The sequence below is a fragment of the Balaenoptera acutorostrata genome, unplaced genomic scaffold, assembly GCF_949987535.1.
Source record: "Balaenoptera acutorostrata unplaced genomic scaffold, mBalAcu1.1 scaffold_376, whole genome shotgun sequence".
NCBI lineage: Eukaryota > Metazoa > Chordata > Mammalia > Artiodactyla > Balaenopteridae > Balaenoptera > Balaenoptera acutorostrata.
Window position 1 is genome coordinate 48,561 of NW_026645762.1, and position 20,298 is coordinate 68,858.

The window sequence follows — 20,298 nt, forward strand, 5'->3', positions numbered from 1 at the left end:
CAACATATTCCTTCTTGCAAGAGCTAGAAGACTCTTACAGGTAGGGACCCCTCCCTCTCCCCCTCCTGCCCTCTCTGTCTCTTTTTTTAACTTCTTTGTATCCCCTAAAAAATTTGACACGGTGTTTTGCATCATGTGCCTTCATTTAATATTTGTTGATGTGGCAAGAGTCTTTAGTTTTTGGTATATAAATAGTTTTATGTAAATAGATGCTTCTCAAGTACAGTTATCAGAATGGTTCTCTTAATTTAGAAGATTTCCTCTTAAAACTTTGTTTTTATTGTTGTATACATCTTTATTCTCACTGGGGAAAGGGTTTACCAAACAAATACCAAATTAGTGGATTCTGGGTTCTTTATAGTTAAGACAATTCATAGTCTTGAACATAATCTTGTAAACAGCCTCTAGAAAGGTGTAATTACATATTCACATTTCCCACAAGTTTCTTTGTGCATGTTATTTCCTGATCCCTGTTGGAACCTAAAAACACACGAGTGTACCTGTGTTCACAATTATTTTGCTTGCCTTTTGATGGCACAGGGAAGTGTACTGGTTTTAACTGGCAATAGATCTATTTTAAGTTGTGTTAACCTCCAGCCATTCTGCTAAGAAGCAAGAGACTGAGATTCTGGTGGCCCAGTGGGGTCAGGTGGATGTTATGTTGAAATTGCAGATGCAAGAGCTGAGATGCTGAGAGTGTGGCATGAGCTTGAGAGGATCATGAAGACCTAGACTGGTCTTTGGGGGAAATGGGAAAGGAGGTGATGGTGGACAATAAAAGAGCCCAGCTGTCTTCAAGGTGACGTAATATTCTTTTCTCTCTCCTCCTCCTCTCCCTCCTCCTTTCTCCCACTTTCTTCCCTCTGCTTCCTTCTCCCTTCTCTAACTTCTTCTTTTCCCTTTAGCAGTGGAGGAGCAGGGAGGAATTACTGGACTGCTGTAGGGTTAGAGTTTTGCTGGGTAGATATGGCAGAATTACTGGGATGCAAGTGAGTTGAGGGTGGAGGTGAAGGAGTAGTTGGGATGATGAGTCCAGGAATGTAGCCTGGATAGGAAGGAAGAGAACTCAGAATGGATGGACAGGTTGGGAGAAAATGTAGAAGTTAGGGAGGTGGAGGACTCTGTGAGATACAAGAGCAGCAGTTAATGTGAGTGACGGTGTGTCAGGCCTGGGAGGAGAGGCCTGGGTGATGTGGTCTTGTAAACTGGATAGCTAAAATGGACCGGAGGATGAGGGCGTTGGCATTACGGATGTCAAGGAATTCGGACATTGAAATCCTAGGATTATGGCAAGAGTGGCATTTGAAGGAGAGATCTATTGTCAGCCGGGTGCTGAAGACTTCTTCAGCGGGCGGGAGTGACGGGGAAGCCCCTAGATGGCAGCCGTGCGGAGGGAGAGTGAAGAGGAGTGTGAGCTTTAAATGGGAGCAGCATGGAGGAACCTGGAGGATGCCCACACTTCTCCCTGCCACTCTGTGATGCTGGTGGATTAGTGAACTTCAATGGAGAGCGTTGGGGGAAATTATATCCTTCGGGAAAGCCTGGGTTTACTTAGAGCAGGGAGACAACTTTTGAAAAAAAGTTGAGCATTTGGGAAATTTAACAAGGAAAAGATGATTTCAGTGGACTCAGTGGGGTTGGTTGATTAATGATGGGAGACCCAGGGCTGGGGAAGTATAGAGTAGTAAGATGATAAAGAATTTATTTATTTAGTTATTATACGTTCTAGGAGTAAGAAACCTCCTTGGAAAGGGCTGTCCTCAAATAAACCCAGCCTGAGTACTGGTCGGTGCTACAACTAGTCCAACATATCAGGCGTTAATTTTCTGGCCTCATCCCAGAAAGTAGCCTGGCAGGTTCTTTTTCTGCCTCATGGCTTTCAGAGCTGCAGTTATGGTCCCTTTTTAGGTGCAGATTTTATGGTGCATGATTTGATAGTGAGTGTCTGATTTGGTCAAGAGCTGCCTCTCTGTCTGTGTTGGGCTTTTCAGATAGTGCATTTGAAGCCGTTTATTTGTTTATTCTTCATGGGCCGGGATAGCTTTAAACGAGTAAATCAAAATCCTGGTTTAGGTTTAGAGTGTCTCTGTGTTAATTTAATATGTTTAATTTTGAACCAAATGTAAGTTTCATTTGAATAGATTTGTAAAAGAAAATTTTCGTTGTGTTATTTTTAAACGTAATGCAATGCAAGTCAGAGGAGTACAGCCCTCGCCTCTCCCCCGAACCTAAAAATAGCTAGCTGTAAGTGTCTCATGATAAATCCTTTAACTCTTATCGGCATACTCTCAGATAACAAGGAAAGTCAGTCAAGACAGGCTTGAGGTAAAGTGAAAAGAGGAAGTCAGTCTCAAAATTTCTTCCTAAAGGAATGTTTTCTCTAAAATTCCAAATAAAATAAAGCTATACTGAATTTATGCTCTTTAAGGTCTTTACTTCTTAGGTGAATAAGCATATGCAACTATAGATGTAAAAGTATCTATTCTTTGTAGGAGTTTTTCTGTAATTGATGACATCTAAGGTAATCTGGGGATAAACTAGATACTGTGACAGACAAAACCAAGAAAATGAGTATAGACGGATGTTGTACTAGGAGGTGATATTCGTGGTGATGCTGATTTACAAGGACAGTGCCGTTTCTTTTCAGAACTCATTATGAGATATTTGAAATGCATGGTGAAGTATAGCGAATAAGTAAGATTACTAATGCAGTAAGTAGCCTCCTCTTATCTGCAGGGGATAGGTTCCCCGACCCTCAGTGCATGCCTGAAACCACAGATGGTACCAAAGCCTATATATACTATGTTTTTTCCTATACATACCTATGATTAATTTTATAAATTAGGCACAATGTGTAAGGGATTAGCAACAGTAATTAATAGTAAAATAGAACAGTTATAACAGCATGCTGTAATGGAAGTTATGTGAATAGGTCTCATTCTCTCTCTCTCTCTCAGTATCTTACTGCACAAATCTAATGCCTTCTTCATCTAAACTAAGCACTTGTCAGGCACTGTAGCCGTAACTTTTGCAGTTTGAGGTGCAACAGCAAAACTGGCACGAATTTCTTTTTCCTTCATCCCAATTTCACTGCTGGAAGATTCGTTCTGACTGTAGATCTTAGCAACCTCAGCATATGATTTTTTCTCTTAGTGAGAACTTCCACCTCTTCACTTAAAAGAAACACCTTACGGCTTCTCTTTGTCAAATCTGAATTGCCAGCATACTACTCTTGTGCTTTGGGGACGGTATTAAATAAAATACTGTCACGTAAAAATGGTCACTTGAACACAAGCACTGTGATGCCAGGACTGTCCATCTGATAACCGAGATGGCTGCTGTGAGTGCCTAACGGGCGCGGGTACACTGGACAAAGGGATGGTTCACGTTCCGGTGGGACAGAATGGGATGGTGTGAGAGTTCATCATGTTGATTGGAACAGCGGTGCACAGTTTAAAACTTCTGAATTGTTTTCTTCTGGAATTTTCCATTTGATATTTTCTGACCACAGTTGACCTCAGGTAACTGAAACCACAGAAAGCAGAACCAGGGAAAGTAAAACTGTGGAAAAGGCGGGACCACTGTGTGATAAAGTGTAACTGTTAACGTAATTATTCATCCCTTTGTTTTTCTGCAGTGGGACGTTATCAGATCTTTATTATTGTAGATAAGGGTTATGCGCATTATTGTGTAAATCTTTGAAACCTTCTTACTCTTTTCCCCACTCCTTTGGGGGCAGAAATAAGCCTTTTAGGGGGGTCAAGTAAAACGATAAAATATTATAGCTAGAAAAGGTTTTACTGTTAATATTACAGATGTTTTCACTAGAAGTTTGTTGACCATAAAGTACTTAGAAACTTTAACTAGTTTTCCATTGCTTCTACTTCTTTCGTTAATACTCTCAATTTTAATCAAAAGGGTGCGGAGGAAAGGATAGAGGAAAAATCATACTATAGATCTCAGTCCTCCTCCTCTCCACCATATGGCCATGAAGGATATATTTTAGAAGCAAGGCACCAGTTGCAATATTTCTACATATTTGTTTATCTTATTAAATTTCACCTCTGTAAAGACAGACTTGTGCAACCTCTCTTGACTTTTTGCGAATACTTTAATGTCTAAATCTTCCTTTGTCCTCAGGATTCAAAAATTTCCTCTATGGAGCGTGGGCTCCGAGACTTGGAAGAGGAGATTCAGATGCTGAAATCGAACGGGGCTTTGAGTACTGAAGAACGAGAGGAAGAAATGAGGCAAATGGAGGTCTATCGGAGCCATTCTAAATTTATGAAAAACAAGGTCATGGTGTGTGATACCGTAATTTTTAAATGGGGTTTGAAAAATTGATGCATGTTCCTACTTCTTTAGTGATGATGGACCTCACGCTGTTTTATCAGGCTTCAGGGAAGAATACTTGTACCGTAATTCTTTCAGATAGAACTTTCCCAGAACTAAAGTCAGAATTACTGATGTTGTATAGTTATTTCAAATTTCACTTCAAAGAAAATTACTTGTATGAGGCTAAGTGTGTATTATCACAGTTTAACATTTCATGTCTACCAGTACTTCTGAGGCGATTAGTAGGATTACATCCAGATGAGTTTTTCTCACTCTATGAAACATCGCGTTCTCTATGTCTTGTGAACAAATTTAGAAGTCAAATTCAGCCTAAGAGACTGAATCCACCTCTCCTTTTTTTTCCTGAAATGGCTTAAATAAAATCGTGTTTTCCCTTCAAACACAGTTCCCTAAAGGAAAGCCCTTTGCGCTCTCCCTTGGAGAAGACCCATGTGTATCAGGTTTATTGTTTCCCACGTGCACTTGGGGTGTATGTATAGTAGGATAGGCATCGCTGAGACATATCAGTCTGTATTATAACCTCAGTCACAGTATTCCTTCTTTAGAGCCAAAGGCATTTATTTTGATCCTATAAACTATTTTAGGCAAATTGGAGGACTTAGTTTATTACAGTTATCAGTTTATCAGGTCTGTGGTGTTTTAAAGATCATAATTTCAATTATAAAATATTAGCTAGAAAATAAGTGTTCCTCCCCCTCCCCCTGCCCCCTATATCCCAATTGTGTTAGTTCCCTAATTTCTCAGAAATGAAAACTGTTCCTTTAATGATACAGTTTCTGGCTTCTTTCTGTGATACCCATACCTGCATATAAGTCAGTAGAATATTCCTCTGTTATTTTAAGACTCTGTTATCAATGACTACGGCCAATTTCATGTAACTTTTAGAACTTAAAAATTCACATATCCAACTTTCTGTTAGTTTTGATTTATCATTCTAACTTGAGAACAAAATAAAATATCATCTCTGCTTGCCATTTGCTGATTAGCACATTTCAGTCCATTACCCTGTGAAAATAGTGAGCCCATCTAGGGTCCTTTGAAGAGGAAATTAGGGGAACAGATTTGATTGTGTTATATGAGTTATTGTTATTTCCAGTTACTGCTCTGGCTCAAAAGCAGATAATAAGAAGACCTAAGTTGACACATGAGTGAAAAAGAATAACAATGTCGTGGCAGGTAGAGCAACTGAAGGAGGAGCTAAATTCGAAAGAGGCTCAAGGGGAGGAGCTGAAAAAGAGAGCGGCTGGTCTTCAGGCAGAGGTCTTTGCCGAAAGATTTACCCTTTGCGTGCAGTGATCCCACAGTGGGACCCTGCTGCTCTGGCTCTGGGTGCTCACACTTTCACTCTGTGGTCGGCAGCTTGGCCCGGGACTAGCACTGACCAGCCTGCTCTGCTCTTTAACTGACTCCTGTTCACCGGTTTGACCCACGTGCCACCCTGTGTGCAGCGAGCCCTCATGTGCTCTGGAAGCCCTGTCCCTGGTTTTTTATTGTTGCTTTGTCACTGTGTGGATGGTGCTTCAAAGCTGTTTTTTCTCGACTCCTTTCCTGTTAGCCAGAAACTTGTTGATTTATGTGAATGGTCTCTTTCTCTTCTTAGGTACAAAGAATGTGCAGATGTTCTAGGTCCATCACCCAGGGTTTATTTGAATCTGATTTCTTGAGTGAAGTGCTTTACCTTCATATGTAGACATCATCTTTAAGTCCCCGATAGGTGATTTTGCAACAAATTTTACTTTCTTTGGAACAGATGTATAGAAGTGATTAGCTTATTTAGTTATCTGGTCAGTTAGAGGTAGCATGAAACTTAGTCTCTAAATCTATTCAGTAGCTCAATCATCTGTCTAGAGAACTTGAAATTCCATTTCAAACTGTGATAAAATGATTATAATAAAATAGCTGACACTTGAGTACTTATTATAAGCATTTTATAACCTACGAAAGTAGGTATATTCTCAACCCAATTTATGGATAAGGAAGCTGAGGTAACACAGTGGTGCTCAGGAAGCACAGTTAGTAAGAGGCAGAGTTTGATTTTTACGCAAGCCATTTGGTTCCAGAACCTGTGCTGGTAAGCTCTGCACTCCACTGCCGTATACTAGGCTGTGCACACATTTGTCTCACAAGTGTCAGGAAAAAAACTGCTTCTGAAAATTACGGTAGGATAAGACTGGAATGCAGCATTAAAAGAAAAAAAAAAAAAACCACTTGTGCTAATTTAGTGTGTTTGCTATTTATGGACCACTTTATAGTATAGATAGAAAAGTGAGATATTTTGCCTAAAAGGGTCCAATTTGGTTTGTTGTAACCATGTATTGTCTAGAGGAGAAGTTGATCTATAACTTTTTTTTCCTCAGCTAGTATTATTAATTTCTTTTTGTGTCGAACAACAGGCTAAACATTCTCTACATTTTTTTGGTTTAATCTGTACGCAGTACAGTGGCACTGGTTTGCTTTCTCCATCTTACTGATTAGGAAACCAAGGCTTAGAGAGGTAGTTACCCAAGAAGACACACTCGTTCGTTCTCACATGGGATTGACTGCAAAAGCCTTACGCTCCTAACTTTTAAGGAAAATTTGTGCTTCTAAACTCTTCTATTTAGGATATTTTCTTCTTTTTCTCAGTCTTTATGGTCAGTATAGCATTATTTGAGGATTATTTAGTAATGCAGATGATGAGGAAACTGAGATTTTATATTTATTTTTGATCACATGGTCTAGAGGTAGCTGGAAATTTGAGTAATCTGTAAGCCATAGTTCTTTAGCTGATGAGGTGAGAACATTTTGAACGTTTCTCCTGACTATTCATTCATACCACCAGTGCGTTTTTAGTGCATTCTGTTTGTTAGGGGTGGGATGTTGGTAAAGGGATGTCATGAAAGATGCTACACCATTACAGTATGTGGCAGCTCCTGGGTACGTATCTGTGTTACAGGATGGAAGTAGCTGCTGTTTACAGCTATCTTCCAGTGATGTCCTTAGCAGCTGCGAGTATTTTGCATACAGTGAGCACACAGAAATGTTTGTTGAATGAATGAATATTCTATTTGTAAGTAGAGATTTCATGCATATGAGAAAAATGCTTGTCTTCCTGATGAAACAGAACAGTAAATTATAAGTTTATTTTTAGTCCTCCTTAAAAGTAATTTTAATTACAGTAAAATTTATTTCATACTTTCTCATGGGAAATTGTTCTCAAAAACTTTGTCCCTTATGCCTAAGATTATTTCAGTCAAAATACTTTAGATACATTCAACTTTTTAAAAAGTATTTTTTGTTTCATCAGTGGTACTGAGATTACTGACTTCTTGTGAAATTTATACTTCCAAGAGTCTATATTTGAGTGCATAGCTACCTTGCTTAGGCAGTAGATACAATGTAAAAACAGATATGATTTCTGTTAATTTGGCTTACATTTAGAATAAAAGAGTAAACATTCTTAGAAACACGGTAGAAATGTAAAGGAGATGTTTGATGTTAAATGTTTTCTAAGTTAAGATGAGAAAAATTTCTGGGGGAGTGAGTGGCACCTGTTGATGTATGGATTACTCTGTCAGAGTAATTCAAATTTGATTACACATGTAGATTCTTAGAGAATGAGATTTTATGCGTTCTTTATTTAGGTTATATACTTTTATCCATTTAGTTGATATGACATGTTGTACGTAATATAACTTTGTAGGTGGAATCTTTCTTTTAGGTCAGTACCCCTAACTCCTCAAAATTGTATAATTTTTAGAAAGCACTTGTTTATAATGCCTTATAACACTAAAGTGGCTTTTTAAGAAGGACTTTATGTACACTTTCATTTGAGAATGAAAAAAAAAAAACAATGAAAAAATAAATGTGCAGCTTTTGAGTTTAAATAGCAATAGTAGGAAGTTTCTTTTTTCTTTCTGTATTCCATCTACACTAATCCTGCTGTATGATTTGAAGTTTCTTATGACTTAATAAGATGAAAATTGCTTTAGTCGTGTTCAGATGCTTACTGCTGTCTCATAGTCATCTAAGTGAATTGGGATTTTTCTTCTTCCATTCCTTTTCCAATGGATTTCAAAAGTTTAGGGGAGACAATAAATGAAAACTGGAAATTTTGCTATTAGTTGAATAAGCTTTGTTTTTGTGTGTGTGGGGGGGGGGTCAGCTAAGATTAGATGGTGCAAAAAGATGAATTGTGTCCTGTCATAAAGTTAATGCTGTATATCTTGACGTGGATCTGTCAAAGATCCAGATCAGAGGTGGTGGTTTTATTTCTTTCTTCCTTACACTGCTTTTTCTTCTTCTCTAGATTGGTCAGGTGAAGCAGGAGCTGTCCAGAAAGGACACAGAACTACTAGCCCTACAGACAAAGCTAGAAACACTCACCAACCAGTTCTCAGACAGCAAGCAACACACTGAAGTGCTGAAGGAGTCCTTGACTGCTAAGGAGCCTCGAGGGCTGCCATCCTGCAGAACGAGGTAAAAGGAGGTGTGGGATTTGCACGGAGCCCATTCCTTGGCACCTATTCTTGTGTGTTACCTGTGCACTTCTTGTTGTGTTGAGATACGGGAGCTATGAATAATGTTAGGATGGATTCTTTAGCGATGTGGTCAGTTATAGTACTAAACTATAACCATCTTGTTTCTATTGTTCTTGTATCTAACAAATTAAACCGGTGCAGTTAATATATGTTTTTGATACTTCAGACTTTGACTAAGTCTGTGCTTCTAAGTAGACTTTAAACGAATGTTACGAAATGAAACGATAGTTGTAAAAGCATTTGTTTTCACCCGTGGTAAATCTTTCAGTCATGAATGGGAGTGAGCTTGGTCAGCCTGTGTTGGGTTATTAAGTGTCCTTAATTTTTGGTATTATGAATAGCTTTAAGTAGGCAAACTGTGGAATCTAGAAATGTTTGAGATAAATCTTGTTTTGAACTGCAGATTATTAGACACGTGCCTTCATGTCCTGTTTGAAAATAAAGTTAGCATTTTTAGAAATATTAGAAGATTATCTAGTCTGCCAGCCTTGATTAGAGGTAGGAACACACTAAATAATTCCAGGCAGATGAGAATCTATCATATTTGCAATGAGAAGGAATTGATGATGCTATTTGGATTTACTGTCTTAAGGAAAATATTTTCTAAAGATCTCAATGAAATAGAGAATTTAGGTGGGAATAGGTAAGCAGTTCTGCTGTATAGAAGAAAAATAAAGTGTATAGTATGGATTAATTTTTTCTTTTCTTTTAAAGAACAAGATAATAGATAAATAAAGGCATAGTGTAATGAAGAAAGGAATGGGTAGTAAAAAGAAGGCATAAAAACATCTTAGACCCAGAAGTTCAGAATCTTCAAGCGAGGGGGAATGGGAAAATGACCAAAATGTTTCATGTAGTATTTTATTTTTTTACAGTTAGGGATTTTGTTGAAAATGAGAGATTTGGATGATGTATTTATAATTTTCCTTACAACTTATACGTTTTCTATTTTGATCACGTTTCATTTTATCATGATACCTCAGAGGGATATTTTGGGGTAGATAAGGCTCTGGCTCTGGAGTCACAGTTACTGAGTGTGAACTTCAGTTTTACCACTTGCTACCAGGTGCAGGGTCCCTGGGCACATTACTTAAGTTCATTGTGCCTCGTTTTACACCTGTAAGATGAAGAGGAGTTCCTGCCTCATTAGGTTGTTAGCATTAAACTAATTTATTCACTCCTAGTGCCTGGCACATAGTAAGGTCTTTGTCTGTCAGTTATTGGCATCCTTCTAATTCTTGTAATACTATCAGCTAATATATGTAAACTGTTAAAACGGTAAGAGAACATTGTTGCTTTTCTTTTCATTGGCATAAATTTTATGTAGAAGGTCTGCTATTTAACATTTTTATCAAGCTAAATTAAGGTTTATTCAGGGAATTGCAAATACAGAATTATCTGGAAAATGTTACCTGCAAATTTATTAATTTGTGGCTTTATTAGAGATTTTCACATCAGTGCCTGGCATGAATGCAGTACTACAAAAGGGTCAGAAGAGGGCGCCAGTGTTTTGGAGCTGAGCCTGTTGCCAAGTGCTGCTGTGATAGTTTTGGATGGAGGTGGCAGGTGTGGGAACCAGGGAACCAGGCAGTTGGTTAATGATAATGCAAACACTTAAAAGCTTGTCACCGTCTAATAGATGACTTCTTCCCCTTGGCAACCCATCCTTCTCTTTGTACCCCCCTCTGAAATAGTGTTCTTATTAGCTAGGTCTCACACAGATGGGCTTGTGATTGGTTTCTTGTACCATAGAGAACAAAGACTGTATTTGTGGTCATTCTTGGATGGTTTTTATATTTGTTTTTAGGACTAACTGAGTTTCAGCAATTACCCCTGTAAGTTATTAGGACAACTGCTCAAATATAAGGGTCTCATTCTAAAAGATAACAGTAGAAAAGCTAACTTCCTTTTGAATTTGGGGTGATTATATGAATGTTATATGCCTGTTTATCAGGATTTGCTATTTTTTCTTAAATTACCCTGGTGACACTTGACAAGGCTCACTTTTTCCAAAGCAGCTTTCTCCTGTTGGATCCCATAAAAGACAGTTTGAACCAGCTCTTTGAAAGTTCTCACCTATTTCTGTAATTGCTATCTTTCTGTTCCTATAATTGCTCTTTTTTAAAAAAATAATTTTATTTATTTATTTTTGGCTGCATTAGGTCTTCGTTGCTGCGCGCGGGCTTTCTCTAGTTGCGGCGAGCAAGGGCTACTCTTTGTTGTGGTGCACAGGCTTCTCATTGCGGTGGCTTCTCTTGTTGCAGAGCACAAGCTCTAGGCTTGCAGGTTTCAGTAGTTGTGGTACGCGGGCTCATTAGTTGTGGCTCGCAGGCTCTAGAGCACAGGCTCAGTAGTTGTGGCGCACGGGCTTAGTTGCTCCGCGGCATGTGGGATCTTCCCAGACCAGGGCTCGATCCTGTGCCTCCTGCATTGGCAGGAGGATTCTTAACCACTGCGCCACCAGGGAGGCCCCCTATAATTGCTCTTTATCGATCTCATCCTCCTCTCTGAAGCTACCCTAGACTGTCATCCAGCTCTCAAATCACAAAATTAAGCACATATGAAAAAGAACATGGATTCAGGAGTTTTTTGGTTTTTGTTTTTTTAATTTTAAAATTCTTGAAGGAAAAACGGGATGTGGGAAAAGACCTGGTGTTTTTCCTGTTCAGGGTCCATGGAATGAGGTCCTTTTGTGTTGGGCAGTGTATAGTATCTATGGAATTGCTCCAGTTTTATGAACATCTCCTTTAATCGGTTGACCTTCACAGAGGTGGTCTGGATTTAGTAGCACTGTGGTCAAAGCATGGGCTTTGGAGTCAGACCTAGGCTTGAAATAGCCTTCTACATTTATTAGTTATGTGACCTTGGATGAGTTATTTTACCTCTGTAATCCTCCATTTTCTCATCTGTCACTGAGAATAATAATAATACCAACTTCCTAAGGTTAGAATAGATGTTTAATGTGGCTAGAATAGATTTTTTAAATTATGAAGTTCTCATCTGAATTTGGAGGTGAATATTAAATATCAGTGGGTTTAAAATATCACCACTGGTTTTTTTAGATGATAACTTTGTAGCCCTCTCCCCACCTTTGTACAGATAAACTGTGCAGTGTTGAATGACACATCTCTGCCTGTGGCCTTTTGCAAGTTTCTCTGAGCTCTTCAACCTTTTGTTGGGATGTCAGACAGAACTCAGTGCAGTTGAAATAGCCTTTTAAAAAGGTCTGCTTGTGTACACTCTCAGCCTCATGACCCAATGCCCTTCAGTCATCCTCCTTTCTAGATGGGAACAGTGGGAGATGTGGTGATAGGAAATTATACTTAGTGATCTTCGGCAAGTCACTTAGTTTCGGCTTTGATTTCCTCAGCTTTAAAATTAGGAGTAGTTTAGATTATTTACCTTTTTAAAAGTTTATGGGGACTTCCCTGGTGGCGCAGTGGTTAAGAATCCGCCTGCCAAAGCAGGGGACACGGGTTCGAGCCCTGGTCCAGGAAGATCCCACATGCCGCAGAGCAACTAAGCCCGTGCGCCACAACTACTGAGCCTGCACTCTAGAGCCCGTGAGCCACAGCTACCGAGCCCATGTGCCACAACTACTGAAGCCCACGCGCCTAGAGCCCGTGCTCCGCAACAAGAGAATCCACCGCAATGAGAAGCCCGCGTACCGCAACTAAGAGTAGCCCCCGCTCGCCGCAACTAAAAAAAAGCCCACGCTCAACAACAAAGACCCAACACAGCCAAATAAATAAATACATAAATTTAAAAAAAAATTTATGAAATACAGGAAAAATGCAGAAAATAATATAGTAGACAGTACTCAGATTTAACTTACATTTATGTGTGACCACATTAGGTGATCTTTAATGGTCCTTTAAAAGAAAAGATTAAAACAAAAAAAGCTCATTCTAAACTAAATATTCAGTGAAAGCAGAAACTTTTGTTAGAATCTCAGGTTTTTAGAACTGGTTGGGGCTAGGAATAGGCTAGGAATAAATATTAGGAAGCTGTCATTATGGGGGTAGTGGCTAAAGCCTTAGGGATGAATTGGTTTCTCCAGAGGAAGGTTGTATCGAGTGAGATGTAAAGAGGGGGAAATGACAGAGGATCCAGTGAAGAAAACTGAAAAGGTGTGGTCAGAGAGTTAGAAAGGCAGTGAGTCATATAATTGCAAAAGAGGAATTATAGGAAACATGCCATTGTCACTGGCATGCAGTTACTAGTGCTAATGTGCTCTTAGGTAGATCTGTTTATTGATGTAAAACAAAAGAAGGTTAAGATGGGTTGAGATAATTAATACTTTTGTGGTCAGAAATAAAAGGCCAAAACAGCAAGATAGCTATTTTTCTGTTCATGTCCTTTGGTAGAGAAAGTCTTGTGGAGGAAAAACCTTCTGATTTTGTTGAAGTTGGCATAACCTGTTTGCCACAGACCTTGATGCTTGGCAAGCTGGTTAGATGCTGTTCCTCCAGCTCAGTTGATGTGAGTAAAAAAGGTCTTATTCCTCCTGCCAAGAATGGTGTTAGGGTGATGACTGTGTGTCCTGCTAGTCTGTGAGGGGTTTTCCTGAATATGTTTTTTGTGGTTTGCAAAATACGGACCTCACGCAAAATTATACTCTGAATTTAGTTCACACCAAACCAAAAGATCAGTGTAGAATTCAGAACAATTAATCTAGTAGTAGCAAAGTGGTTTTTGTGGTTATTTTTATCTCAGCTCTCCAGACTAGCCCATTTAAATTCTGCATTGCATGAAAAAGCAGATCAAGAAAAAGTGTACACAGGTGATTTGAATTGAAAAGATCACTTAGTAATTAGACTGTGGGCTTGGGTAGTTTCTGTGGCTAATATTTGTGATATGAAATATTTTTAATATGAAAACCTGCATTTCCCACTGCAGTAACACCAAAGGTTTGTTGTTTATAACAGGAGTTTTCATTCTTTACCTTTTTCAGTCACCAATTCTTGTGGGTCTCATACCTGACATTCCCTCAAATCGGCATGCGGGTATTTATGAGTGGTTAGTGCAGGCCCATTTCCAGGTCACTTAGCAGAGTCAGGGATCTAACGTAAAAGTGCAGCTGGGGCATCTGGGTACTTTTGGTAAAGAAGCAGCAATATGAGGCCTCACAGTTACTATCCTGAGACATTGGTCCCATCAGAATGAGAAACACTTAGAAGTGATGAGGGACGTTTTCCTGCTGTATTCTGATTCCTGACCCACAGATGGAAAGCCTTTCATTTTTCTGAAATTAATGCTGAGAAGAACTGAGAGACAAGGCAGTTCAAGCTTATCTACAGGTTTAAATGTCTGGGCTTTTGACTTCTGCAATAAGAATTTAATAGTGTATTTCAAGGGTATTGGGTAAAATGTTTTTAAGGTGAGTTGCTTTGTTCTTTTGCTTGTGGTTATTGGGATATATAGAATACAAATTAGAAGTGGAATATATAGTATACAGAATACAAACTAGAATGTAGGAATGAGGTAGAAATGACTTGGCATGAGATTTATTTATTTTTAGATTTCTGGCATGTGTACTTTCTAAGACTTTGACCTCTTTAACTGTGCAGCGGGTCAGAGGGTTCAAGGAGCTCCCTCTTGACTCGCCCTGGCTGATGGATGCCCTGCAGTGGGTTCACTAATAGGAGCCACATCTGATGCTGTCAGATGGGACTAGTAGCCACGTAGGCCGGCTGGAGCTGAGCCTCAACAAACGCCAGGTGGATCAGGGTCAGTGAGTTCTTCTGGCATCTCGACAGCCTGGTCGTTGAATTTCCTATTCACAAGAATCTTCGCTCTGTGGTGGCAGTTCTTTTCTCCCTATTGAATAAATATTCAGTCTGTTCTGACATTTCCCTTCTGGACCTTTTTTCCTTCTTTGCATAGTGGAGTGTTTCTGATTTTAATAGGTAGATGAAGGAAAACTGGGGGTAACTTAAGGAATTTTGTCACCTTGCACTTTAGAAAGGACCATTGGAGAACTCAGTGGTGATCATGTATTCCATCTTTGTTCTGCATTGGATTTTAATTCTTGCTCTGAGCTCTCTAGTGCTGAATTCAGGCACCAAAACTGGAAATTTGTAATGTAACATCTTTTGGATTCGCTGGGCTTGGCTTATTGTAGTTCTACTGTTTGTCAGTAAAACACTTTTTTTGTTTTTGGTCACTGCTGAGTAATCCTTTCGTTTTCCTCATCTTTGAGGAAAAATTTAAGTAGATTGGCTATCTTTACACATGTCAAGTTTCCATTTCATATACTATTCATGGGAAGAACTCATTTAGGTCTTCTTCAGTTGCTTTCATTAGCCGTTTGTAATTTTCAGCATACAGAGCCTATACATGTTTTGTTAGATTTAGACCTAGGTATTTAATTTTTTTGGAGTGATTGTAAATGGTCATACATTTTGAAACTTGAAGTTCAGTATTGCATCATATTTATTTTGACCAGTTCACAAAATATCAACATTTTCAAAAGCTAGTGTAGGGACTTCCCTGGTGGCGCAGTGGTTAAGAATCCGCCTGCCAATACAGGGGACACGGGTTCGATCCCTGGTCCAGGAAGATCCCACATGCCGTGGAGCAACAAAGTCTGTGCGCCACAACTGCTGAGCCTGCGCTCTAGAGCTCACGAGCCACAGCTCCTGAGCCTGCGTGCCAAAACTGCTGAATCCCGTGTGCCTGGAGCCCACGCTCTGCCACAAGAGAAGCCACTACAATGAAAAGCCCACACACTGCGATGAAGAGTAGCCCCTGCTCGCTGTAACTAGAGAAAGCCCGTGCACAGCAGCGAAGACCCAACACAGCCAAAAATAAAAATAAATAAAATAAAATAAATTTTTTAAAAAAAGTTAGTATAAATATGCCTCTATTTTCCTTAGTAGTATGTGTACTAAGAACTATTTCAGGCACTTAAAATATAGGTAAAATACTAAAACATTTTAAGATGGTAAATGACGTGTAGGAGTTTTGAATTTTAACGTAGTTGGCTTTACCAGTATTTCTTCTTTACGATGTATCCCTTCTGGGTCTTTAAAAAAAAAAAATCCTTCCATGCTGCCCTGTCTTAAAAGATACTTAAACAGTATCTTTCTTTCTAAAAGTTTTAAAGATTTGCTTTCTATATATAAAGCTTTAATTCATCTAGAATTCATTTTTGTGTATGATATGAGTCAGGGTTCTTTCCCCCTCCCTCAGTATGGGTAGCCAGTTGTCTAAAAACAGTTTATCAGATACTCTGTCCTTTCCTCACTGATTACAGTGTCACCTCTGTTTATATGTGTGTGGGTCACTAAATGGTGTGAGTGTGTGTGTCTGGGCTTGCATTTCTGTGGCAAACGTCTGTTGGTTTATTCCTGTTCTAATACCATGCTTTCTCATTTTGCTTATTTAAAAAAATCAAATTTATTGACATCAAATAAACTGCATATATTCAAAATGTACAGTTTGGTAAGTTTCGGCACATACACCTCTGAAACCAATGGCACGGTCAAGATAAAGAACACCTGTCCCCAAGGTTTTCTTGTACCTCTTTGTAACCCCTTTCTTCTGCCTCTCCCTGATATTCTTCTCTCCTCCCCACTTCCTCCCTCATATCCAGGCAACCCTCGGTCTGCTTTCTGTTACTGTAATTAGTTTGCATTTTCTAGAATTTTACATATATGAAATCTTACAGAATTAGTGGTTAAGAGCTTAGGATCTGAAGACAGACCATTTAATCTTAAATCCATGCTCCATCACTTCTTTTTAGCTTTGAGATCTTGGGTCTGCTTTCTTCTCAAAGTACCGGTTTTGCCGGTTACCATGGGAAATTGAAATTTTCCACAGGGAAAATACAAGGGAAGAAAATACGATGCTTGAGAATAGAATTCTGAGGACTTTTGATATACTGTGTATGTGCTTGGCAAGCATATACATGACCATGTGCAGGAAGGCTCAGAAGTCTGAGGGTAGAATGGAGAAAACTGTTTAATACAGAACTAAAGGTTTGTAAAAATAAACCTGACTGGAAAAAAAAAGATGATGTGAGGCTGTATTTGAAATGATTGCTCAGGCTGGGAGAAAAACAAATAAAACCAGAATGGAGGTGAATAACAAAAAGTTAGGGATGATAGGTCAGAGGTTATACTATGGACAAAGAGTAGATTTAGTAGGTGTAGAAGAAAGGAAAGAACCGTGTTTCAGAAATAAGATTTTCAGAGTTTGAAAGTTCTTAGGTGGACCTTTCCAGAATATAATAAGGTTTACCCTGTATCATTAATTAAAGTAGAATAGAGGAAAATTCCAGGTGCAAGAGTGTTTATTGAGGGGGCAGTGGAACTTGTGCTGACGAATTATAAATGGGACCTGAAAAGACGGCTTCCCCTATTTCTGGCTTGGTGAGACTGGTGGCATTGAAGTGGTTGAGAGAAATAGAGTTTAGCAGAGTGGAATGTTGTTTATTTACATGTTTTTCCTCTCCAGCGTGGTCCCACATAATTTGTAAGTACATGATGGCTTATCTATATCAGTCTCAAATGAGACTGGTCTCCTAGGAAATTTTCCACAATACTTATTGAGCAGTAAGTGCCACTAAGCATACAGTACTGGTTCTCAGATACCTTATTGTTTTGATATAATATAGTTTCAATATGTTATTGATGTAATAATATAGTTGTGATATAAGGTAATAATAATATTTCCTGATGTTTTGGTATTCTCTCTGTGAGTCATTACCCATATTACCTATTTTTTTAAAAAATTAGGTTTCTCATTGCAGTGGCTTCTCGTTGCAGAGCACGGGCTCTAGGCACACAGGCTTCAGTAGTTGTGGCACACGGGCTCAGTAGCTGTGGCTTGCGGGCTCTAGGGCGCAGGCTCAGTAGTTGTGGCGCACGGGCTTAGTTGCTCCGCGGCATGTGGGATCTTCCTGGACCAGGGCTCGAACCCCTGTCCCCTGCATTGGCAGGCGGATTCTTAACCACTGCGCCACCAGGGAAGTCTGATCTATTTTTTCTTTGTGGGTTATTCTACATTCAGACAGGAAAAATAATATAGGACAAGTTCAAGATTAAAGATGTTCTGTAGAAACGTACTTGTTATCTTAGATGTGCACTGTCAGTGTGTAGCCACCAGCCACATGTGGCTATTGAGCACTTGAAACATGGCAAGTCCAAATTGAGATGTGACATAAGTGTCAATTACAATATGCATTGGGCTCTGAAGACCAAAGTACAAAACAGAAACGTTAAATAGCTTGTTAATAGTTTTTTTATATAGACTACAGGTTTGAAATGACAATAATGTGTATATATATTAGATGAAATAAAATATATTCTTAAAATTAATTTTACCTGTTCCCTTATCACTTTTTAATGTGGCTGCTAGAAAATTAAAAATTTCAGAAGTGGCTTGCATGTGTGACTCATGTTCTATTTTTGTTGAACAGAAAGAAACCCACTTCCCTGTTTTTCTGTAATCAAATGTGTAACTATTTGCTGAATTATAAATCCTTAGTGGGAAAGTAAAAAAACAAAAGAATTTGGTGTGTGAGTATGTTTAATGAAATTTGCTGTGAATAGATTTTAAACTAAGTACAAAATGCCAATGGCATTCTTCATAGAACTAGAATAATTCTAAAGTTTGTATGGAAACACAAAAGACCCTAAATAGCCAAAACAGTCTTGAGAAAGAAGAACAAAGCTGGAGGTATCATGCTCCCTGATTTCAAACTATATTATAAAGCTACAGTATTCAAAACAGTGTGGTACTGGCACAAAAATGGATACATGGATCAATGGCACATAATAGAGAGCCCAGAAATGCATCCACATTTATATGGGCAATTAATCTATGACAAAGGGCCAAGAATATACAGTGGGGGAAAGACAGCTTCTTCAACAAACGGTGTTGGGAAAACTGGGCAGCTACATGAAAAATAATGAAACTGGACTGCTCTCTCACACCATGCACAAAAACAAGTTCAAAATGGATTAAAAGGACGTCCTTAGTGGCACAGTGGTTAAGAATCCTCCTGCCAATGCAGGGGACACAGGTTTGAGCCCTGGTCCAGGAAGATCCACATGCCACGGAGCAACTAAGCCTGTGTGCCACAACTACTGAGCCTGCGCTCTAGAGCCCGCGTGCCACAACTGCTGAAGCCCGTGTGCCTAGAGCGCGTGCTCCACAACAAGAGAAGCTGCCACAATGAGAAGCCCGCGCACCACAACAAAGAGTAGCCCCCGCTCGCCGCAACTAGAGAAAGCCCGCGTGCAGCAACAAAGACCCAACGCAGTCAAAAATAAATAAATTAATTTAAGAAAATAACCAAAGAACCAAAATGGATTAAAGACTTAAATGTGAGACCTGAAACCATAAAACTTCTAGAAGAAAACATAGGCAGTACCCTCTTCAATATCGGTCTTAGTAATTTTTTTTGGATATGTCTCCTCAGGCAAGGGAAACAGGCAAAACTAAACAAGTGGGACCACATCAAACTACATAGTTTTTGCACAGCAAAGGAAACTATTAACAAAACAAAAAGACCGCCTACTGAATTGGAGAAGATATTTGCAGATAATGTATTCAATAAGGGGTCCAAAATATACAAAGAACTCATACAATTCAACATCAAAAAAAAAAAAAACTTGATTAAAAAATGGGCAGAGGATCTGAGTAGACATTTTTCCAAAGAAGACATACAGATGGCCACCAGGCACGTGAAAAGATGCTCAACATCACTAATCCTCAGGGAAATGCAAATCAAAACTACAATGAGATATCACCTCACACCTGTCAGAGTGGCTATTATCCAAAAGCCAGCAAATAACAAGTGCTGGTGAGTCTGTGGTCTGTGGAGAAAAGGGAATCCTTGTGCACTGTTGGTAGGAATGTAAGTTGGTGCAGCCACTATGGAAAACAGTATGGAGATTCCTCAAAAAATTAAAAGTAGAACTGCTGTATGATCCAGCAGTTCACTCTGGGGTATTTATCTGAAGAAAACAAAAACACTAATTATAAGAGATACATACACCCCTATGTTCATTACAGCATTAATGAAGCAAGATAATGGAAGCAACCTATGTGTCCATCAGTGGATGAATGGATAAAGAAGATGTTGTCTGTGTATGTGTATATTATTATTCATCCATGAGAAAGAAGGAAATCCTACTGTTTGTGACAACATGGATGGGCCTTGAGGACATTATGCTAATAAGTGAAGTAAGCCAGACAGAGAAAGCCAAATACTGTGTGATTTCGCGTCTATGTGGGATCTTAAAAAGCCAGTAAACAAACATAGCAAAACTGAAACAGAATTATAGATATAGAGAACAAACAGGTAGTTGCCAGAGGAGAGGAGGATGGGGAGAGGAAAGAAATAGGTGAGGGAGATTAAGAGGGACAAACTTCCAGTTACAAAAATAAATGAGTCAAGGGGATGAAATGT

At 39.1% G+C, this 20,298-nt stretch overlaps 1 protein-coding gene across 1 annotated transcript in view; it reads left to right on the plus strand.

Moving 5' to 3' along the window:
- Positions 1-20,298, plus strand: part of LOC130706699 (ELKS/Rab6-interacting/CAST family member 1-like) — a 237,652-nt gene that overhangs the window by 47,976 nt on the left and 169,378 nt on the right. The window contains 3 exon segments of the mRNA XM_057539401.1: positions 4,141-4,296; positions 8,645-8,785; positions 8,788-8,814. Of these exon segments, the coding sequence (XP_057395384.1) occupies positions 4,141-4,296; positions 8,645-8,785; positions 8,788-8,814 (324 nt within the window).